General features: G+C 42.2%; 1 protein-coding gene across 1 annotated transcript in view; it reads right to left on the minus strand.

Annotated features, from left to right (window-relative positions):
- The window catches only part of IDUA (alpha-L-iduronidase), a 287436-nt gene that overhangs the window by 22328 nt on the left and 240317 nt on the right, over window positions 1–24791 (minus strand). Inside the window, exons 5-9 of the mRNA XM_082268628.1 lie at window positions 22185–22280; window positions 20642–20844; window positions 12405–12584; window positions 3415–3631; window positions 505–720 (exon numbers count right to left, since the gene is read on the minus strand). Of these exons, the coding sequence (XP_082124754.1) occupies window positions 505–720; window positions 3415–3631; window positions 12405–12584; window positions 20642–20844; window positions 22185–22280 (912 nt within the window). The remainder of the gene's footprint in view (window positions 1–504; window positions 721–3414; window positions 3632–12404; window positions 12585–20641; window positions 20845–22184; window positions 22281–24791) is intronic.

The following is a 24791-nucleotide window of genomic DNA, read 5'->3' on the forward strand; positions in this document are numbered from 1 at the left end:
TTTGGTTTACAAATCCTGTCGGTTGACAGAGTTAATTAAACTTTTGTTCAGCACCTGCCCACCCTGTTTGTGTTTATTTCCAGATACATATGCTGCCATGGAGTCTGTCAGGAAAATGGAAAATTGATATCAAATACTTACCGTAATTTTCCTTTCCTGATGGACTCCATGGCAGCAGGAGCTCCCTCCCAGTTTCTATGGAGGATAGTTACAGAACACGTGTGCTGAACAGGTGCAAAGATTTATGGGAGTGGAGGTCCTATAGGGTAGGTTTGGAGGCAGAAAAAAACCCGATACGTATGCTGCCATGGAGTCCATCAGGAAAGGAAAATTACGGTAAGTATTTGATATCAATTTTCCATTTTCCTACTGAGTCCTGAAAAGACTGCAGCTAAATGATTTGTAAAAAAAAATGTGTTAAACTTTTTTTTAATAGGGAACATTGTGCAACAAATTAAAACAGGACATTAAAAGAGCTTAATTAAAAAAGATGAAAAAAATTACCTTTTGATTTGGGGAAATTTGTGAAATTTAATGTTAAACATTTTATATCTGTAGATGTTTTGTTATCATCAGATGCATAGAGTAGTATGGTTGATTGCCAACTGTCAGATTGAATGTCTTTTTCAGGATCATGTGTGCTTGCTATGACTCCAATGATACTATCATTGATGGACTTATTATCATCCATGTTGATTTGTGTGGAAATATGTACTTCACCTGCAAAAAAAAAAAATGATATATATATATATACTGTATATAAAGGTTTTTCGCCTTCCTCTGGATCAACTGTGGGTAAAATTATGTATATGGGATTGTATGGTTGTTTTTTCTTTTTATTGGTTGAATTAGATGGACTTGTGTCTTTTTTAAACCTAACTAGCTATGTAACTATTATTATTATTATTATTATTATTATTATTATTAACATACACACACAGTATCAGCAAAAGTTGGGAGTATGAAACTGTCCAAGATGTCTTGGTATGCTGATGCATTAAGAGTTTCCTTCACTGAAACAAAGGGGCCAAGCCCAAACCCTGATTGACAACCCCACACCATAATCCCCCCTCCACCGAATGATTTGGACCAGTGCACAAAGCAAGGTCCATAAAGACATGGATGAGCAAATTTGGGGTGGAAGAAATTGACTGGCCTGCACAGAGTCCTGACCTTAATCCAATATAACACCAGGCTTTCTCGTTCAACATCAGTGGCTGAACTCACAAATGCTCTCCTGAAAGAATGGTCAAACATTCCCATAGACACACTCCTAAACCTTGTGGATAGCCTTACCAGAAGAGTTAAAGCTGTTATAGCTGCAAAGAGTAGGCCCACTCAATATTGAACCCTACGGACTAAGATTGGGATGCCATTAAAATTCATGTGCGTTTAAAGGCAGGCATCCCAATACTTTTGGTAATATAGTGTATTAACCCTCAACATAATATTTGTTGTCTTTCCAATAGCCACAGAGCAGAAACAGATAAATAGCTCCCCATTATTCCATTAAGAAAAACTTGTAGACCCAACATTAGCTAGGAATTTTGTGGGAAAAAAAGGACACACAGTTTCACAACTAAGATCTATGTCTTTCAATTTTGTTCACATTTAGTGTAACTAAAGGCAAAACTTTTTTTTCATTTTGGATAGAGTAAGGGAGGGTTATAACCCCGTCAGTTTTTTTTGGGCATCTGTGTCCCATTGGGTTGGGGAGATATTCCTTTACATTCTGTACCATAGCCAAAACAGGAAGTGAGAGAAGATCCCTCCAAATTGAGGGAATCCCGGTATGTCACCAGGGTTACCAGAACAAGTGTCCCCATTGGAAGATTTCTCTAGATTCCCTATTACTGTTCTGATGTCAGCCCAAAATTTGGGATTTTCTTTTACTTTTGCTTTCGATGATAACATCGAAATCATGGATCATCATAGGACAAAGAGAGAGGGACTGAATCTCCCTAACAGGGGCACAGACAGCAATAAAAACTGACAGGGGATCTAATCCCTCTCTACTCTATAGAAAACGTAAAAGATAAAGTTTTGCCTTGCGTTTTAGACTTTAAGAAGAGGGGGTAACTGAGAATTAGTACTAAAAAAATAGAGAGAGGCGAAATGGATTATGATTAAAATACCTTGCAGTCAATGGGACTCCATGAGGGTTTTAATTTACATTTATTTTTGTGAATGGAGAGGGGGTTATTAATATGTATTTTAGTTCCATGGGTCTCTCTCTCTCTGCAACAAAATAAATGTTTACTTTTGAGTTTAATACCACTTTATTGTCCATACGGAGGAAAAAGACTTAGGATTCATGTACACACAGCCTACTTTGGCCGCTAGAAAAGGCAGAAAATAGAAAAATTAAAGTAAAATCCTGTCGCAGTTTTGCGTTTTCCAGCAGCCGTCAGACAAAACATTCCAATCCTGAACGCGATTCTTCCATGTTCAGGAGAGGGAGCTTGAGGAAGGTTGAAGCTCCCCTAACCACAGCAGCTCCTAAACTCTGAGAAAAAAAAAAAACTATGTGTACATGGACACATAGGCTTTTATGGAGTTGAGTTTAGGAATTTGGCAAAAAAAATCACCAAAAGCTTCTAAACTCAAGTTTAGGCTTTGTAGTGTACATGAAGTCTTAGATGTGGTGGCTGCATCATTTTCTTTTCCTTGGCTTTTTCCTTCTCTGTTTTCACCTGGTGATCTGGCCAGTAACACACCTCCTGTACTAGTGAGACACAACTCTGGAGGAATGAGCACAGGAGACACAGCAGACTGTAGCATTGTCAGTCTGGGGTGGAGGGTAGTGTTAAATGTATAAGCAGATTTAGATACACTACCAAATTGAAGCCAAAGTTTATAATCAGTTACAGCAAACAGTTTGTATCCTTTTGGAATATAATAAATATTTAAAAGCTGATCATTTAAGCACCCCTGCCAATGTTAAATGGTCTGTACCATCCATGTAAACTGGTATATTCTGCTAAAGGTTTGTGCTTTTGAAGAACAACAGGCTTGCTGGATCACCAGATAAAAATAGAAGGAAGTAAGCCTAAAAAGAAAACTAATACAGTCATTACATATAATACTTGGTAAGCTGCTTTTGAGTTTAATACCATTTTAATGTCCATACAGAGAAAACTGACTTTCAGTTATTGAACTTGTGGAAGTGTCAATGGACGGTGTGTTCTAATCACGTGTTCCATTGATACCTACTGTGCGAGTGCTTCTGCCACGGAGGGTATAACTTATATACATAATTTTTTGGTTTTTCAGACAAACCAACTGACCGTGAAACTGTTGTCTAATACAACATATACTTTTTCTTACTTTTGAATTTTAAATGTGACATTTTATTTAAGCTTTGTAATTTGCCATATTTTGTTGTATGAGAAAAGATGAAGCACAAACACGTACCTAATAATGCCAGCAAGCCCATTACAGTTAGCACTGGTTTTCTCACCATCTGGACATGTGGGGGCTTAGTGTTGTTCATCTGAAATCTTGCTGTCAGTGTCCTCTGAGTAAAGTAGTGAGGGTAATAGTTCATGAAGGCATTATCATTACTTAGCAAACTGTAGTTCATTATTCGACTTTTATTTGACAGCATGTAGTCTAAGTGTTCATCTATTACCTAAAACATAGAAATCACAGTTGTGAAAGTAAAATAAGTAATTCAACCAGACACAGGCAAAAAATAAATACAATTTTGACACTCTTACCAGTGTATAGCAGTATTAAAATAATGCTAAACTTAAATGCATATCATCGTACTACATCATACTAATTTACACTTTTCATGATATAAAAAAAAAAAAGTGTTTTGTTGCATAATATGAACTGATAAAACGGATGCCAAGGAACCACAAAGTACTAAAATTGGCCTTTGTTAAGCTTACTCATTAGCTAAGCAGATGATGGAAAGGATCTTAGCAATACTTTGCCAGTGGTTGTCTTCCTAAGAAGATAAAGCTCAGCCTGTAGTTTATACCTAATTATATAAATACAGATACATCAACAATACCAAACAAAAAACACACGTGTTTTGGTACTTAGTACATGCACGCAAAAGTGACCTGTGCATGCACCCGACATTAGTGTCTGCTTAAATGGATTTGCTATAAACCTAGTTGGTATATAGTCAGTTAACATAGGGGTGGATTTACAAAAGGCAAAAAGACTGTGCGCTCCAGAGCTTAGTAAATGAGTGGAAGCTCTACTGACTTCCATCATCTAATCATGTCCAAGCAAAAAAACTGTATTTTCCTTGCATGTGATTGGGCGTTCTTTGCATAGTGGAGCTTTGCCTCATATACTAAGCTCTGGAGCAGCTGCACTATAACATCCCTGGTCCCCATCTCTCAGGAAATGGCCTATAAAAGCTATTTATACTGTCAGAATAGTCTGTACAATATGGTTTTTTTTTTTTTTTTTTTTTGTGAAATAATACACTCAAATTAGATTTGGACCAAAGTCCACAGTCTGTTTGCCTTTAGTAAATTAACCTCATAATGAGCTAACCTTTTACTCTACGCAGCATAAGGGTAAAAAGAGCAAGGATATGTATTTTAAATCATGACCGCTCCCCTGTTATCTTTTATTTTTATGACATATCAAACACTGAAACACATGAAAAAATGACTATGGTGCAACTTGTTCCCGCATTTTCTGGGTGGAAAAAGGCAAGCTCTAGTGACAACTGTTCTACTAGTCCAACATTTCTCAACACAGAGGAACCCTTAAAATAAATTTCTGCTCTCAGGGGAACCCCTGCTAAAAATAAAATATCTACAACTCATGACACATTAGTGTGACAGTTGGGAAGAATGCTCCTTACTCTTGTCATTATTGGGAAGAATGCTCCTTACTCTTGTCATTATTGGGAAGAATGCTCCATACTCTTGTCATCATTGGGAAGAATTCCCCCCTTACAGATAGCTAAAAGGAACAATGGTGTCATTGGGAACTTATCTGAGAGGCAGAAATTGCCCATTGCTCAAGGAACCCCTAGCAACTTCAGGAGGAACCCTGGTTGAGAAAACCTGTACTAGCACTACTGGTGTCTAAACTGTGTACCAGGTATGGTTCAGATATAGATACTGCTATTAGATCTCGGTTTTCTATCCTATCACCAGACAATGATATATTACAGGGCACACAGTGTTAACCCTGCTATTCTTATGAAGGGATTAGCATTTAAAATCTAAATTTTGTTTTTCTTTACTAATTAGGTTTTTTGCATTTTGCAAATAAGAATAACCGTCTATACTCTGCAATCATACTACTAGATTGTAAGCTCTAACAAGCAGGGCCCACTGATTCCTCTTGTATTGAATTGCATTGTAACTGTACTGTCTGCCTTCATGTTGCAAAGCGCTGTGCAAACTGTTGGGGCTATATAAATCATGTATAATAATATTAATACGCAATTAATGATGCTACTTTTGTTAAAAACATTGAAATACAGTGGGGAAAATTATTAGTTGATACCCTGCAGATTTTGTAAGTTTGCCCAATTACAAAGAAATAAAGGGTCTATAATTTTTATCATAGGTGTATTTTAAATGATAGAGACAGAATATCAACAAAAAAAATCTAGAAAAAACACAAATGCTATAAATTAACCCCCTCTGGATCGGAAAGGTTTTACCCCTTAATGACCAGGCCATTTTTTGCGATACGGCACTGCGCTATTTTACCTGACAATTGTGCAGACGTGCAACGTTTTACAAAAAAAAAAATTAATGTAATTTTTTTCCCACAAATAGAGCTTGCTTTTGGTGGTATTTGATCACCACTGCGTCTTTTATTCTTTCTGTCTCTCTGGGGAGCAATCGCGGGTGGCCGGCGGACATCGCGACCCCTGGACCCACTGATTGGCTCCCCCTCTGGCAAATCTGCATGCACGTGCGCCCCCCCCCCCACTGGCTATTGCACGAAACGACTCACAGGTACGTCGTTTTGCGCAATAGAGCCGACTTGCCACAGTATATGTACTGCTGGTGGTCGGTAGGTGGTTACGTTTCAGTTTAGTAAGTAAAATAAGTATTTAATCCCCAAGCAAAATATGACTTCGTACTTGGTGGAGAAACCCTTGCTGGCAAGCAGAGAGGTAATTTGTTTCTTTTAGTTGGTGACCAGGTTTGTACACATCTTAGGAGGGATTTTGATCCACTCTTTTACAGATCTTCTCTAAATCCTTAAGGTTTCTTGGCTGTCTGTTGGCAAGCTCCCTCCATAAATTTTCTATAGGATTAATGTTATACTTGAAGGGTTCCACATGTACTGTCATTTAAAAGCTGGCTCCACTGAGGAGTGATGACAAGGGTCCAGGGGTAGAGTAGCCATCTTAGAGCACATATAATAGAAGCACCCCATATAGACCTGTCCTGAGTTGCATGTTGGAGTGTACAGTGAGTACTGAATAAACATCCGTTGTTCCAGACCGGAGTCTTGTGTCTCTCACAATGCAGAGAATATAACAATTAAGGTCTTGAGATTGGCTAGGCCACTTCATAACCCTAAAGGGCTTCTTCTTGAGCCACTTCTTCGTTGCCTTGGCGGTATGTTTTGGGTCATTGTCATACTGGAAGACCCATCCACGACCCATCTTCAGTGTTCTGGCTGAGGGAAGCAAGTTCTCATCCACGATTTTACAATACATGACCAGCCCCATCAATTGGCCCCTCAATGCGGAAAAGTCGGCCTGTACCTTTAGCAGAGAAACAGCCCCAAAGCATCACATTACCACCTGCATGCTTGACTTTAGGGATAGTGTTCATAGTGAGCATTTTTCTTGCTTCAAACACGGCGAGTCGAGTTAATACCAAAAAGCTAAATTTTGGTCTCATCTGACCACAGCATTTTCTCCCAATCCTTCTCTGAATCATTTAGATGTTTATTGGCATGACTGTACATGTGCCTTCTTGAGGAGGGGGACTCATCGTGTTTGGAGGAAGAAAAATGCTGACCATGACCCTAAGAACACCATCCCTACAGTCTAGCATGGAGGTGGAAACATTATGCTTTGGGGCTGCTTCTCTGTTAAAGGTAAAGACTGACTTTGACGCATTGAGGGGCCAATGGATGGGGCCATGTATTGTAAAATTTTGGATGAGAACCTGCTTCCCTCAACCAGAACACTGATGATGGGCTGTGGATGGGTATTCCAGTATGACAATGACCCAAAGCATACCGCCAAGGCAACAAAGGAGTGGCTCAAGAAGAAGCACTTTAACCACTTTAGCCCCGGAAGATTTGGCTGCTCAATGACCAGGCCACTTTTTTCAACTTGGCACTGCACGACTTTAACTGACAATTGCACGGTCATGCAATGCTGTACCAAAACTAAATTTACGTCCTTTTTTTCCCCACAAACAGAGCCTTCTTTTGGTGGTATTTGATCACCTCTTCGCTTTTTATTTTTTTGCGATATTAATAAAAAAGGGCAAAAATTTTGCAAAAAATTGACATTTTCTACTTTGACTGTTAAATATCCAATATATTCAATTTTTGTCATATATTTAGGCCAACATGTATTTAGCTACATGTCTTTGACAAAAAAATTCTCAATGAGCATATTTTTATCCACACTAAGACCGGAAGATTTTACCCCCCTTCCTGACCAGGCCATATTTTGCGATTCGGCACTGCGTTACTTTAACGGACAATCACGCGGTTGTGCGAAGCTGTACCCAAATTAAATGTATGTCCTTTTTTTCCCCATAAATAGAGCTTTTTTTGGTGGTATTTGATCACCTGTGCGATTTTTAATTTTTGAAAAAAGGAGCGACAATTTTGAAAAAAAAAAAATATTTTTCACATTCTGATATATAACATTCCCAAAAAAAAATTAACATTTTAGGACAATTTGTTTTCTGCTACATATTTTTGGTAAAAAAAAAAAATCCCAATAAGCACATTTTGATTGGTTTGCGCAAAAGTTATCGCGTTTACTAACTACGGCAAAGATTTGTCATTTTTATTGTTTTTTTTTTCTTACTAGTATTGGCGGCGATCTGCGATATTTTTGCGGTACTGTGGCTTTGCGGCAGACAGATCGAACCCCTGACATTTTTGACACTTTTGGGGGGACCAGTGACATTACTACAGTAATCAGTGCTAAAAATATGCACTGTTACTGTAAAAATGACACTGGCAGGGAAGGGGTTAACACTGTTGGTGATCAAGGGGTTAAATGTATGCCTCATGCTTACTGACGTGTGTGGGGGGAGAGGGTTCTGTGACCGAGACAAAGATAGCAGGTTCAGCTATGCTGAATCCTGTGATCTCTCCCTGTCTGTCACAGAGAAGATCCGCCTGCTTTGTTTACACAAGCAGGGAGATCTTCTCACACTTTCCCTGACAATGTCTAAACACAGCAGGAGCGAGCCTCTGGCGGCATGCACGCACCGCCGAGACAGCTAGGAGTCCAGCAACGTAGGTCTACGTCGCTGGACCCAGGACTGCCACTGTGCCGCAGTAGCAGCACAGTGAGCAGTCCTAAAGTGGTTAAGGTTATGGAGTGGCCTAGCCAATCTGCAGACCTTAATCCTATAGAAAATTTATGGCGGGAGCTAAAACTTCTAGTTGCCAAGAGACAGCCAAGAAACCTTAAAGATTTAGAGAAGTATAAAAGTAAACCAATGTAGGAACAAGACAAGTGCACAACAAGACAAGTACACAAATGCGAGACATAGGGCAACCAGCATAGTACCATGGATGGCAACAAACTATGGGATCTGAAGAGACTCTGGGTGACTAAGAATACAATTAGCAGAATACTGAACACAAGGGGTCAAAGCACACACACAGGGTAAAACAGGAAAATTCTAATGTACCTTACTAAGGGTCAGAGCAAGGTTATAAACTTCAGGCAGACCTTTACCCAAAGCAACTTATTAAACAATAGCAAGAAACATATATTCCACATTAGTATACTATTTATGCTACAAACATTAGTGTGTGCTGTAAACTGCCTTCAGCATTGTTTCTGTTACTTCTTGCTGCCATTTTGATGAAGTCCAGAGCCCCTGAGCAGCAGTAAATCTAAACAGTATAATCACTTATTTTTAATATTTTACATACAGTGCTTTTAAAAAAGTATTCATACCCCCTTTAATTTTCTCACATTTTGTCATGTTACAACCAAAAGCGCAACTGTATTTTATTGGGATTTTATGTGATAAACAAACACAAAGCGGCACATAATTGTGAAGTGGAAAGAAAATGCTAAATGGTTTTCAAATTTTTTTACAAATAAATATGTGACAAGTGTGTCATGAATTTGTATTTAGCCCATACTCAAAGTCAATACTTTGTAGAACCACCTTCCCCTGCAAATTACAGCTGCAAGTCTTTTTGGGTATCTCTCTACCAGCTTTGCACATCTAGGAGAGTGAAATGTTTGCAGACTCCTCTTTGCAAAATAGCTCAAGCTCTGCCAGATTGGACGGAGAGTGTCTGTGAACAGATACATGTCTTGCCACGGATTCTCAATTGAATTTAGGTCTGGACTTTGAATGGGCCATTCTAACACATGAATATGATTTGATCTAAACCCTTCCATTGTAGCTCTGGCTGTATGTTTAGGGTCGTTGTCCTGCTGGAAAGTGAACCTCCACCTCAGTCTCAAGTTTTTGCAGACTCTAACAGGTTTTCTTCTAAGATTGTCCTGTATTTGGCTCCATCCATCTTCCCATCAGCTCTGACTAGCTTCCCTGTCCCTGCTAAAGAAAAGCATCCCCACAACATGATGCTGCCACCACCATGTTTACAGTGGAGATGGTGTGCATAGGGTGATGTGCAGAGTTAGTTTTCCGCCACACATAGTGTTTTGCTTTTAGGTCAAAAAGTTAGATTTCGGTCTGATCTGACCAGAGAGCACCATCTTCCACATGTTTGCGGAGTCCCCAATATGGCTTCTCACAACCTGCAAATGGGCCTCTTGGCTGCTTCTCTGATTAATGTTCTTGCCCGGCCTGTCAATTTCAGTGGATAATCACATCTTGGTAGGTTTGCAGTTGCCATACTCTTATCATTTTTGGATGATGGATTGAACAATGCTCCGTGAGATGTTCAAAGCTTGGGATATTATTTTATTACCTAACTCTGCTTTAAATTTCTCCACAACTTTATCCCTGACCTGTCTGGTGTGTTCCTTCGCCTTCATGATGCGGTTTGTTCACCAAGGTTCTCTAATAAACCTCTGAGGGCTTCACAGAACAGCTGTATTTATACTGAGAATAAATTACACACATGTGGACTCTATTTACTATTTAGGTGACTTCTGAACGCAATTGGTTCTACTAGATTTTAGTTAAGGGTATCAGATTAATGGGGGCTGAATACAAATACACACTACACTTTTAAGATATTTATTTGTAAAAAGTATTGAAAACCATTTATCATTTTCTTTCCACTTCACAATTATGTGCCACTTTGTGTTGGTCTATCACATAAAATCCCAATAAAATACATTTACGTTTTTGGTTGTAACATGACAAAACGTGGAAATATTCAAAGGGTATGAATTCTTTTTCAAGGCACTGTAGCTATACCTGCGGAAGGGGTCAACCTAAAGTGATCTAGCAGGAGCTAATTTTCTGAATAAAGTTCCACTTGCTCAAGCCCAGAAGAAGCTGAGAGTAATTTGCTGGTGGCTGCTGTCAGTGGCATAGCGTGGGGGGTGCAGCCGGTCATCTCGCACCGGGCGCAACATTTGGGGGGGGGCGCAAAATTATTCTCAAGGGTCTGTGCTGCAGCTTGTTGCCTCCCCCGGGCCCCTACACCTCCGGTGAGGCATTAGGGCATTCCTCTCAGCGGCACTCTATTCCAGCTCCCCCTGCCCCAGGGTTCAAATGGTCCAGTCTGTCCCTCTGGTGCGGCCTGTGAAACAGCGGAGGGGAAGGGTCAGTGCTCGGAGCAGTTATGGCCATGGGAGAGGTGCAGTGGCTGCTAGCTGACCTCCCGACGGCAGTGATACCAAGGAGTGGCTGGATAGGAGGGACTCCTAAAATACTGCCCGCCCGCTGCTGGGGACAACTCAAATGTTCGATGAGGCAGTGGAGAGGTAAGGAGGATGATGGATCCACCATCTGCATCGTACTGTGTGTGGAGGATGGGGGATGAGTAGTGCAGGAAGTAGGTGTGTAAGATAGGTCAGTGTATGGGTCAGGTAGGTCAGTGTATGGGTCAGGTAGGTCAGTGTATGGGTCAGGTATGTACATATAGGTGTCAGGTAGGTCAGTGTAGGTTAGTGTAGAGGTCAGGTAGGTTAGTGTAGGGGTCAGGTAGGTCAGTGTATGGGTCAAGTAGTAGGTTAGTGTAGTGGTCAGTGTAGGGGTCAGATAATGTCAGTGTAGGGGTCATGTATGTCAGTGTAGGTTAGTGTAGGGGTCAGGTAGGTTAGTGAGGGGTCAGGTAGGTCAGTGTAGGGGTCAGGTAGTAGGTTAGTGTAGTTGTCAGGTAGGTTAGTATAGTGGTCAATGTAGGTGTCAGGTAGGTTTGTGTCAGTGTAGTGGCCAGGTAGGTCAGTGTAGGGGTCAGGTAGGTCAGTGTAGGGGGTCAGGTAGGTCAGTGTAGGTAGGTCAGTGTAGGGGTCAGGTAGGTCAGTGTAGGTATGTCAGTTTAGGGGGCAGGAAGGATAGTGTAATGGTCAGATAGGTCAGTGTAGGTGTCAGGTAGGTTAGTGTAGGGGTCAGGTAGGTTAGTGTAGGGGGCAGGTAGGTCAGTGTAATGGTCAGGTAGGTTAGTGTAGGGGTCAGTGTAGGTAGGTTAGTGTAGGGGTCAGGTAGGTTAGTGTAGGGGGCAGGTAGGTCAGTGTAATGGTCAGGTAGGTTAGTGTAGGTCAGTGTAATGGTCAGGAAGGTCAGTGTAGGTAGGTCAGCGTAGATAGGTCAGTGTAATGGTCAGGAATGTCAGTGTAGGAATCAAGTAGGTCAGAAATACTGTAGTGGAAAGGAGTGCTAAAAGTCCCTGGGTTAGGGGGCGCAAATGACTTACCTTGCCCCGGGTGCTGACAACCCACGCTACGCCCCTGGCTGCTGTATACACTGCCAAGTGATATCTAGGGTCAAACACCAGCAGGATAACATACTAACTGCTAAGACTTTACACAGTCATTTCCTATATCCACAGTAACATTCACTTAAACTTTCCATCTTCTGCATAATCTCTCTTCCTGGCCTTCTCGGCACTCTAAATTCCAAAATGTCAAATGTAAATGTGTAATGCCTATAAACTACTGCACTACTCCAGAGCAGTAGTTTATAGGCTACTCTACTGTACCACCTGTGTCTCTAATCACATCAATAAATACTTTCATGTTAATGATAATTATTTACAATGATTCCCACTCTCATGGTATCATTGCAAGTATAATTACAGAATTTTTTTTTGCTTATCACCTTTACTACCATGGCAGCATATGTGACATCACCCCTCCATGACTGTGGTGTCGACCATCCAACCAGTGGGTCTGCCTCGTCATTGTATATAGGGACTGACTTGAACGTTGGAAAGTGTGTTTGAATTTCAGAAACAGTGTTGATTTCTTGCTCCAAAATGGGAAATGAACTTCCACCTCCCTGCAACAATTGAAAGAAGAAAAAAACAAGTAGCAAGTAGAAACTAAAATTGAAAGCTGTTAAACCATGTAATGTAGCTTTATAACCACAAGAGGGCATTAGAGGAAGCTATAAGAATATCAGTTAGGTTTCTGATGAATGCCAATTCATGTTTTTCACATAAACACATTTATTACCATTAAACAAGGAAACTATCACAGGTGTGTCCATGTAGACCAAAAGGTTAGAGTAGGGCAAACAATATGAAATCACATCTGAGCTTGAACATTCCCAGAACCGCTTAAGCAGTGGAGGCCCGAGTGGGTTGACCACTTTGGAACAGGAATATACATTACAGGTTCCATCCAAATGCATAGAATGAAAACTGAGACTGCTGGTAAAGTAATGACTATTTGTGACTGGCTGTAAAATGTTATTGATTTATAAAGCAAACTTCAGGCAGCAAATCACTGGCTTTGGCATGCATGTCAAACATACAATGCATATCAGATGTGTTGCAAAACCCAAGTGACATAATTTGTTCTGACTGGAGCAATCAGAAATGCCTTAAAGTGTATCTATAGACAACATTTTTTCTTTTGGAATAAGTAGAAAAGGGCCAGAACCTCTGTTTTTTTTTTTTTTTTTACCATCTCTAACCTGTTTTCAGATTTCATACTCTGTCCTAGAGATGTACAGTAACAGGAAATGAGAAGAAATCTCTCTGAAGCAAAAGGGAACTTCATCAGAACTGTCTGTTCTTCCAGTGCCCCATTTAAAGAATTTCCCTCTATCTCCATTCTGGTGACAACTGCAAAATGTTGTTTTCTTGTTCTAGTGAGAATGGTCACCAAAACAGAGAGCTTTAACCACTTGCCTACTGGGCACTTTAACCCCCTTCCTGCCCAGGCCAATTTCCAGCTTTCAGCGTTGTCGCATTTTGAATGACAATTGCGCGGTCATGCAACATTGTACCCAAACAAAATTTGTATCATTTTTTTCACACAATTTGAGCTTTCTTTTCATGGCATTTAATCACCACAGGGTTTTTTCTTTTTTGCAAAATAAACAAATAAAGACCGAAAATGTTGATATAAAAACGTACACTTTTTCAAAGTTTGTTATAACATTTTGAAAACAGGTCGTTTTTCTCCTTCACTGATGTGCGCTGATAAAGCTGCACTGATGGGCACTGATAGGCTGCACTGATAAGCGACACTGATGGGCACTGGTAAGCGGCACTGATAGGCAACACTGATGAGGAGGCACTGATTGGCAGCACTGGTGGGCACACATTAGCAGTACTGGTGGGCCCACATTGGCAGCACTGATAATCAGAACACTGATAAGCAGTGCCCTGCTTATCAGTGTAGATGTTCCTTTTAAAGAAGCTGGTTATCAGCTCTCTTCTCCTCTCCTCATGCATAAGGAAAGGAGTGCCAGCAACTGGCAAGTGGTTAAACAAGAGTTCCAGGTATGGATTTTTTGCATAGTTTAGACCAATAGTTTAGACCAATGTAAATTGTATGTGCCATACCAATGGGAGCCCTGTGGAAGTGGAGCATTACTGTAGAAGTCATTGGTACTACAGTGATAGCTGCTGTTTTCTGAGTCCTATACTGTACAGCTGCCCTTCTGCATAATGAACACAGAGGATCTCACATTCAGCTTGGACATGACTCACAGAACGACTTGTATTTTTCTCAATCGCAGTTACTACCGTGATTTTCGGCTTCCACAGTGATCCCACTAGTATATGTGTACTTACATTGGTCCAAGCCGGATCAGTATAACTACACAAAAAAACCCATACTAGCAATTCAGCTTAAATCTCCTCAGCACAGAACACCTAGAGCTTTTCCATACTATAGCCATAACTTTAAAAAAAAAAAAATGGCTATAGACACACTTTGTGTCAAGAAAAAATAGTCTACTAGGTCTCCAATTATAAACTTCATTACGTGACTGAAAACTGGCAGCCAAGATTATCCATTTTCACTACCAATAATGTAGAAGTTCAGCCAAGAACCAACTAAATCTACTTGCAGCCACATTCTAAGACTAATCTATCTAACCTTGAAAACAAAAATTGCTATACATACCTATTCTGCAGCCGCTCCGATCTAGTCCCATGCGAAGCTGTCAACGGTGACTACTTTGTGAAGGCTTATGCAGAAGAGGCAGCCGACAATGGAAGCCCCATAGTAAATCTATGGGTGACGTCCGTCACTTCTCAGGCATTTCACAGCCGTCGTCCGCTGTCACCTGCACAAAGATTCTCCCCCTGAAGACAAGATCCAGCTGATCGGCTTCAGAAAAGGTATGTATAGCAATTTTTTTTTTTTACAAGGTTAGATAGATTAATCTTAGAATGCGGCTGCCAGTAGATTTAGAGTTAGTTTTTGGTTGAACTTCCATTTTAATACACCATAAACATAATATGCATTCTGCTCTGAACACAGTCCTATGCAGTAAACCAAGTTTATTTGTCATGCTGGGCATACAAGTTGTTATACATAAACATGTATTTATATGTTTGGAGAGGAAAAGGGGCAACTGGGGCAAAATTGAATAATTTACATCTCTCTACTACCCAATCCCAGACTTGTTCTAGGAAAGCAGGGCTGTACTGTAAGAGCTTGTTCACACATTGTGCGGTGAGTGGTGCTTTTCCATACTGGGTGAAAGCCAGTCACTGCTAAGGTACAATTGTTTTCTATGTGCCCTGTTTGCACTGCAATGCAGCCCAGAGAGTAATCTACATTAAAATACAGACATGCTGCATTTTATGGCGGTGCACAGGTAGGTACTTCAGGTCACTGCACAGAAGTACAATGCTATGCTGTGACATGAACAAAGTATCACCTTTTGCACTTCAACTAATATTTGGAAAAAAAGGGATTTTTGTAAAATCTTACCGTAAAATCCTTTTCTCTTAGCTCATTGACAGACGTAGTCCTCGGTGATACAGCACCTTCGGGTTATGTTGCCTCCACAGGAGTAGGACTAGACAGGAAATAAAATGCTCTGGCCACACCCTAGGGGCAGTCCCAGAGGGTATATCCTCTCTCTCTCTGCCTCAGCAAATCAGTTATGTCATAAAAGCAGTCTTTGGAGAATTTAACCCAACCCAACTCAAAAAAACAGAGGGGCGGGTACTACGTCTGTCAATGAGCTAAGAGAAAAGGATTTTACGGTAAGATTTTACAAAAATCCATTTTTCTCTATCGCTCATTGACAGACGTAGTCCTCGGTGATACAGCACCTTCGGGAAGTCCCAGAGCAGTATCACAAATGAGGGGTGGGAAAATGGAAATCAAATCCAAATCTAGAAGGCCCAACCGGTGCCAACTAGAAGTTTACAATGCTCATCCTTAATGATGAAACTCAACAAAAAAATTTTCAAACAGAAAAAAACCCTCGAGGTAGACCACCGGTCTCCTCAAATTGCGGCCTGCAAAACCTTGCGGCCAAATGAGGCATCCGCCGATGCCATCACATCAATTTTATAAAATTTTGTAAAAGTATGTACCGACGACCAGGTGGCCGCTTTACATACCTGGACCACTGACGCCTGATGGCGAAAGGCACAGGAAGTACTGAGCGCTCGAGTGAAGTGCGCCCTAACAGGGAACGGAGGATTCCGACCCTTAATAGAATAAGCCTGTACCACCGTCTGACTGATCCATGTAGATATGGTCGCGGCAGACACAGGCAACCCCCTTCAAGGGCTATCCGTGATCACAAAAAGTGAGTCCGTCTTACGAAAACCACTTTAGGAAGGAAGGATGGATTCGGAAGAAGAACCACCTTATCCCTATGAACCACCAGATCTGGGGAACGACAGGATAATGCGGCCAGTTCTGACACCCTGCGTACAGAAGTAATGGCCATCAAGAAGGCCACCTTCTGGGAATGTAAGCAAGGGAATCTCCCTAATATCTTCAAAGAGAAGTTTCTGAAGAACCGACCACACTAAATTAAGATACCAGGCGGTAAGGGTGCGCGCACTGGCGGAGCCAGATGTCGCACCCCCTGGATGAAATTCCGCACCAAGGAATGATTAGCCAAAGGTTTCTTGAAAGAAGATTGCTAACGCCGAAAACCTGACCCTTGATCGTGCTCAAGGATAGTTTCTGCTCAACCCCTTGTTGCAGACAGACCAAAATTCGGGTCACCGAATAGGTATGTGGGGGAAATCCAATAGATTCACACCATGCAATATAAGACTTCCATGTGCTGGAAGTCGCTTTCCTTGCTTTAACTGGAGGTAGGAATAACTGAAGCTGACACTCCCTTGTCCTTCAGTACCTGGGTCTCAATGGCCAGGCCATTAAGCCAGCGACTGTAAAGCAAGATGGAAGATCGGTCCCTGAGACCGCAAATCCTCCCTGAGAGGAAGTCTCCAAGGAGCGTCCGCGACTAGCCTCGCCAAGTCGGCGTACCAGGCTCGACGAGGTCAATCCGGAATTTCCAGAATAACTGGAATTCCCTCCACCTCTATCCTGCGAAGAAGTTCCCGCAGCAACTTGAGAGGATGGAAGGCATGCCGTAGCTGATACTGCCCCCACGGGGCGATTAGCGTTTCTGCTGCGTCCGCTAGAGGATCGTGGCGTGAGCTACAAACCTCCGCACCTTCCTGTTAGGCCAAGGTGCCAACAGATCCACATCCGGGATGTACCAATCAAGGGACAGCTAGGGAAAAACCTCTGGATGAAGAGGCCATATGCGATTGGATCCGAATCGGGCTGCTCTAGAGCTGCTCGATCCAGTAAATCAGACAAAATCTGATCGCTCTCGGTTCCGATACCCTTATTGGTAATCTGGATACTATCGGAAGAAATGACTTCCCCTGGTTGAGCATCGAAGACTTCCTGGTCCGCTCGCTCAACCGGATCCGATTGTCCAGGGAATCGGAATTCTGATTCCATTAAAAAAGAATCTCCTTCAGGAGAATTCGGGTATGAGACTGGGTATACGGTACTGCCTCTAAGAAGGCCACCATCAGTCCCAGCCAATTGACGGACAGCAACATCCGAATCGTTGACTGAACCTTCTGGAGTTTCCCAGCAAGGAGAAACTCTCTTGCCCAGGATGTATCCAACCTTAGGCCCAGATAGTTCAGTCTCCTGGTGGGAACCAGGGATGATCTTTGGGAAAGCGAAAAAACGCTGATGTCCTGCGATGATGGGGATATAAAGATAGGCATCCTATATGTCTATGGACGCCAGGAAATCTCTTTGATGCAGGGAGGCCACCACTGTACGGATGGACTCTATTTCTTCCCAAGTCCAGATTTGGACGCACCTTGCCCTCTTTCCTGGGCATTGTGAATAGGTTCGAATAGAACCCCTGAAACCGTTCAATGTTAGAAGGGAAGAATCGCACCGGTGGAAGTGATCGAAACTCGATCCTGTGTCCTCCAGAAACCGGTGAAAACACCCCCCCCCCCACCCCAGAGATGGGTAGGGGCGCATCAGGCTATATTCTTCAGGCTTGGCTGAGCCGGACTCTTTGTTTACCCGACCAGCGCCCTTTGAAACCCCTCTAAAGGGGCTTTGGAGGGTTTCGCCTTATCGCCCGCCCTCGCGGAACGAACAACTCTATATGAGCAGAAAAGGAAGGTCCTCGTTAGTTACGAGGTCTTTTTATCCTAACAGTCTGTGGCAAGACAGCAGGTGGTACCGTCTATCCTATAAAGAGGAATTCCTCAAGCGGATAGCACCTAGCCATGCGTTTGGAAATAACAGGGGTTCGTTTCAAAACGACCCCATTTGGGTAAAGGAAAATCCTTCGCCCTTTTGGTAGGCTAACAAGTACCAAAAAGGAATCTCAGTCTCAGCTACCTCTGCCGGTGTAACCTCAAGACTAAAGGTTTCCCGGACGGACACAACTAGTGCATCCACCACTCTTGTGCTATGGCGGAGGCAGAAACATGCTCCTCACTGCTGAGGAGATATTACCTGAGACAACAGCCCCCTAAGAGGGACCTGCAACTGCATTGACCAGCTCCGAATCCGTATCTGAAGTATCTGATAAACAATAGGGGTAGGCGGGGGTCGCTACTTGACCCCCGTCCCTGACAGGCCACCTCCACCCGGGATACCAAAGACTCCAAAACTGCCGATAATGCATTAAAAACAAGTGGGGTACTGGAGGGTCCTGGGGCCACCTTGAGGGGATCAGGTGGGGATACCTATGCGGCAGGGTCAATGATTATACAAGACACTTGCCAGCGACAAAAAATGACAAAGTAAAAAAAAAAAAAAACTTTTTTTTTTTTTTTTTTTGTGTCCCCCAGTCGCAACAGCGCCCCTCAGTGTTACCTGCCTTTTTGGACCCCACAGAGAGAGAGACAGACCCCAAGGCTCATCCCTGATGCACAGAAGTTTTCATCAGCTTGCTCAGTGCTTATCTTGTTACAGACAGGAAGTCTTTGGCCCTATTTCCTGGGTAAAAGAGGCGGCTCCGCCCCTTAACACGCCTGTCGGCTCCTCCCCCTGGCTCCATGAGGTGTTTGAGTCACCTCAAACATGGCCGCCCCCATGCTGGAGACACGAGGCTACACCAAAATGGCGGCCTCGTGTGATCTACCAGACAATGGCGGCGGCCTGCACAGAATAGCGGCATGTCTGCAGAAGGATCTCGGCCTCACAACCCTTCACCCTCATGGTGGTCAGCGTGGTCGGAGGTACCGGACCCTAGCGGGCCGTATGCGGTCCGTGGCCGTCGGGAGGCATCTGCTTAGCTGGAGGAATGATCTGGAATGCAGTATACATGTATAGACATCGCCCTGTGGCTACTGACAGGTAGGATACCTTATACTATCACAGTAAAGTTCTAGTACTGCCACTGACTACAATCATTTTCACATTTTTACAATTAGATTGTCAGCTCCCAAACCAAGCCTCCTGGCTTCTTGTACACAAAAATCACACTCAATTAGGGGGATCTGTGACATGTTGTAGGATAGAGGGGAACCCATCCTTACCATTACAGAGAGGGGCCCGCGTTCACCACAAGACCCGTCAGGGGGAAAGGGGGAACATACTACTCACCATACCGGAACCAGGCGGGCGCCAACTCCTGACAGTACCCCTCTCCACCGAGGTAGGAGGGCTGTCGACCAATACGGGCGCCGTGACTCATGGTCTTTGGCGTTTCAGCGAGACGTTTAACTCGCAGGGTCAGTCCCCGTCCAGTGGGACTATGTCGCGGCCGACCCAGCGCGGAGCTATGGCCTGCACGCGCTCGTAGGCTGAACTGGGGTGACCACTGGATCTCAACATCCCGCCCGTCGCCCAGTTCAGCTTTCTTGCTTGAAGATCTCACAGGAACACTGGAGAAAAAAAGCTGTCTTAAAAAATTATTTTCTAAGAAAAAAATCCTGCCAGGACAGAAGATCCCAGCAAGGTATCTAGGTCCTTACTCCTGACTAGACAGAAAAAAACTGATTTGCTGAGGCAGAGAGAGAGAGGATATACCCTCTGGGACTGCCCCTAGGGTGTGGCCAGAGCATTTTATTTCCTGTCTAGTCCTACTCCTGTGGAGGCAACATAACCCGAAGGTGCTGTATCACCGAGGACTACGTCTGTCAATGAGTGATAGAGAAATGAAATTTGTGTGATGCTCTGAAAAGTGCATTACACTGCCCCCTTACCACAGCCAAAAACTGACAGCTGCCACACAAAAAATCGGAGCATTCCATGTGCAAGCATTGCGAATGGGCCCAAAATAAAAATAAAAAAAAAACATTTGTGACATGATGTTGGAGAGGCAATACTGCATTTACAGTCCTGCAATAACTACCACACAGTTGCACTGTTTTATGGTCATCTACTCATATAAGGACAATGAATAACTTTCTGATGGCCTCCATATTAAATTGATGTAGTGATACTAATCCTATAAGACTGCATCTAGGAGTTAATACATCTGCAGTCTGTAGAAGCACCTGTCTGTCAAAGCTACTAATGATGCATTGAGACACATGACAGTGTTAAGTTAGGTGCATCTATGAACATGCACCTGTATGAAAGGAGAACAACTGTTAAGATATGACACCAGTTCATACCAACCTTTTTGTGTATAGCTATATAGTCAAGCCTAACACCTGTCTCTTGAGTGAAAAAATTTGTCCCATTAAAGCAGTGGTTCAGAAGACCCCAACAGATGGGTGACCTCGGTGGTGATCTGCATGAATCTCCAGGTCCCCCAAATTTTAGAAGAGGACTTGCTTGTTTGAGGCCCTCTGAGCAGGCATCATAGTAGTTCTGAAAACCTGCACAAATAAAATTATGTTTAATACATGTGGTTTACAAGATATAAAAAGTAGTGTGATTATTGTCAAAGCAACAATTCTCTGTTAGTAGTATAAGCTTTTTTCATCTCCATGTGGGACAGCTAAGAAGAGCTAATAGGATTTTGTTATGTGTCCCCAAAAGAGTATTGCACCTGAGGAAATTCTGAATCTAAGTGTTGTTGCATTGGATAGTTTCTAAAATTTTAGCCATGGTCATGGTAAGGCCACACTGCTGATTTAGAAACAGGTCTTTTACAGTCAATAACAGCACAGGAAAATCTGCTGATTAACCTTTCCAGATTATAAAATGATGTGCTCATGCAAAACTAATAGTGTTAAAGCGGAGTTCCAGCCTCAAATACCTTTTTTAACTACAAATATCCCTATAATACTAATCCATCGCCCTTTACAGAACCGCTATTCTCATACTTACAAGGTGTACAGTATTGGATTATAGTCAAGATCTTACTTTTAAGAACGCTGTCTGGGCGCGGCCATCTTGGATGTGGGCATCTGAAGCCGCAGTGTAATCTGCTGTGTCCTTCTTCCTGATTCCAGGGAGTGTTCTGGGAGTTCTTCCTGATTCCAGCCTCCTGGGAGTGATGACAAACAGCTCCCAGGATGCAATGCAAAGGCGGAAGTGATGTCGGTGTCCGTGGCCACAGAGGGGGGAGAAGGAGGAAGTACAATCAGAAATGCCCTGAAAATAAGGTAAGGGACCCCCAAAAAAAAAAATTAAAATGCCCAATTGTTGATCAGCATAGCGAGAACTCCAGGAATCACTAAAGTTGCAAAATAGGCCGGAACTCCACTTTAACCAAGTACATCCTGATGTGTGCACCTTTTTTGCCAGTACATTTTGCAGGGTTTTCTGCATATCTTCCTAGAAGATTTTGGGTCTTTCCCTTATAGGGCATTACTGTCTGGACACTTACTGGCTCCTTGACAACTGATGTTCTAGTGATGTCAAAGTCTTCATATTCAAGACAGGACAGCATAGAAAGGTTCCGGTGTTATTTTTCACTCATTAGGTCATTGACCACCTCCAGTGTGCTTCCTCTAGGCCCAAAGCATCACTCTATGGCAGGCAATACCTTCAAGGGTTCCTCCAAGGAACCTTATCACAGAATTTGATTGACAGCAGCAGAAGCCAAAGGCTCCCACTGCTGCCTCTCTGTCCTGTGAGGCCACTGCTCTCATGCAGAGATCAGGCTCAGGTAAGTATAAAGGGGTGATGGGGGGGGGGGGGTTCCTAGTGCACAGAAGGTTTTTAGGCTTTAGAACCACTTTACGTAATAGAGAAAAATAAAGATAAATACCTGTCAGTGTGAAAGACACATTGTCAAAATCATGATTGTCTGGCTCATTCCATGTTTCAAAGTTCCATGATGAGACATGAGATAATCCATATTTTTCTGTTAAAGAATAGAATCGTATTACAACAGTGCAGTTTTATGAGGGATGTGGTGGTTACAAAAGCATCTCCAAAACTGCAACAGCAATAAAACAAAAAATAATCTGTTCACTGCTTCTAAATAATATTTTATTGGACTGGAGTTAAGCTTTAAATCTATTGGTGACTCCAAGAACAAGATCCAGTTCTTCCCCTCTTACTTAAAATCTCTACAACATAAAAAATCTAATGGCAACTGTGACCCCCTCATAACAACTAAAGTAGGCAAGTGAACCTGAGACAACTTGTGTTTGTCAGAGGATGACTTAAACCAGTGTTTCTCAACCTTTTTTAAGTCAAGTCACCCTTTAAAATTATAGACAACCTCGAGGCACCCCATTCTAAATTGTAAAAAAATATTCTAATAGATTTACACATTGCAGCAACCATCCACACATAGGACACCCAACGTTAGAGGTGATTTATTCTTCCAAAGCAAATAGACTTTTGCACACTGGTACAGACTAGTATTCCAATGTTTCTCTTCTCCCTCAATTTCTCTCCATCAATCAGCTAGTGTCACCCCAGTGCTGAGGGAGAGGGCACAGGAGGGTAGAACAAGGATGCTGTGGAGGCAACAGACTTCCTTCTTATTAATTGATGACGCCATTGGTTAAGATGCCAGTGTCTAAAAAGTCATAGTGGTGCATAATGGAAACCCGTGGCTTTGTGTAACTAAAAGGCAGGCTTTATCCACCAGCTGGCATGTATACAATTTTTGATACATTTTTAGGCATTTTGCCAAGGCACCCCCTAAAGAAACCTCAAGGCACCCATGTATGGGGCACCCTGGTTGAAAAAGGCTGACTTAAACTATCCTCCAGCAGCCACCCCTAACTAAAATGTCCTCTCAGGGCTTCCAACATTTTCTATTTTGCAATGAAGTAGCAATATAGGTCAAAATACATTCTAAATTAAATAAATGATATCTAAAATACAGGCTAAATTTATGAATGTGGCCATTCTCAGGTAGGAATTAGTGAATATGCTATGATATTTGCTAATCGGTTTGGAATTCAGTAATATCCTTACTCGATAAAAAATACTGCCTTAAAAAAAACACAAATATATCTGATCTGGGAGATAAGTTAACTGTATTTTTTTTTTTTAAATGTATAGATGTTTGCCTGTGTTTTGCTCCAGTTATCACACTGAAAGTCTTTTCTATAATGTGCATGTTTATTTTAAAGGATTAATGCCACAAAATACAGCTACAGTATAACTTTTGAAAAAATCTACACCTTGTATCATTTTTTCTTTTTTAAATCTTTATTTTAAAAGAGCAGTAAGAAAATATTGTAAATACAGACATTCCCACATGTATTGCAGAAAACAACCAAAATGAAACATCTATAGGGTTCTATATAGAACAAAAGAAACAAAAAAGGCGAAAAAAGGTACAAAGAGCACCAGTGAGCTATCTACTCAGGCTAATAATCAACGTAGACAAAAGGGAGGGGTCAAGGGGAGGCGGAGAGGGTGACAAAAAAGACATCACAGTGGAGGGTACAAAGTAGAAAGTAGGAGGCAACAAGCCATCCCATCCTCATGGGAGAGAAAAAAAGAGAGAGAAATAGAAAAAAAGAGACAATGTATTAACATAGTACACATAATATAGGTTTGTGTCACATTTCCTGGTCAGCAGGCCTCAATAAAAGCATAAGCAATCCAACAAATCTAAGTAAAGTATCACAATTACAGCATTAATTGGTTATAAAAGTCAGAGGACTGGAAGTCTATCCATAGGGTCCAGCATTTATAGAATGTCGGGTAAGTGTTGGCGCACCAATATCTCCACTCCTCCGCCTCCATAATGTCTTGCACCCTTCGTAGCCATTCTTTAATGGTAGGGGCCAATTTGGATTTCCAACTAATTGGAATAAGGCATTTACCAGCATAGAGGAGGTTAGGCATCAGAGAGCTTTTATAAGACCCTACCGACTTCATGGAATAGCCTAGGTAAAGGATTGTCAGCATTCTGGTCATTTGTCACCTTGACAATAATGTTATGGACTTCAGTCCAGAAAGTCCAGAAAGGCCAGATCATAGGGTGATCCTACCACAAGTGTAAAAATGTACCTTTTTGTCCGCACCCTCTTCAGCAAAGATTGGGTACTGACGGAAATATTCAAGACGGTCTGTCAGGGAACCTTATACCACCTGGACAAGTTCTAGGCGGGCTTTTTTGTGCATGGGCTTTGGGAGAGGCTTCCTTCGTGGACGACACTAATGCATGCCATTCCTCTGCAGTGTACAGCGTATTGTATAATGGGAAACAATCTCCCCAGTTTGGCTTTCTACTTCTTTAGCTAACTGCAGTGAACTTGCATGGCAATTTTCTTCAATCCTTCTTATCAGAAGACACTCCTGTCGAGGTGTTAAATTCCGTGGATGGCCTGGACGTCTCTGTGAGATGGTTGCAGTTCCATGTATGTTAAATTTTTGTATCAGTTTTGCTAATGTATTCTGATTA

Source organism: Pelophylax lessonae (assembly GCF_965119305.1).
Source record: "Pelophylax lessonae genome assembly, chromosome: 1".
Lineage (NCBI taxonomy): Eukaryota > Metazoa > Chordata > Amphibia > Anura > Ranidae > Pelophylax > Pelophylax lessonae.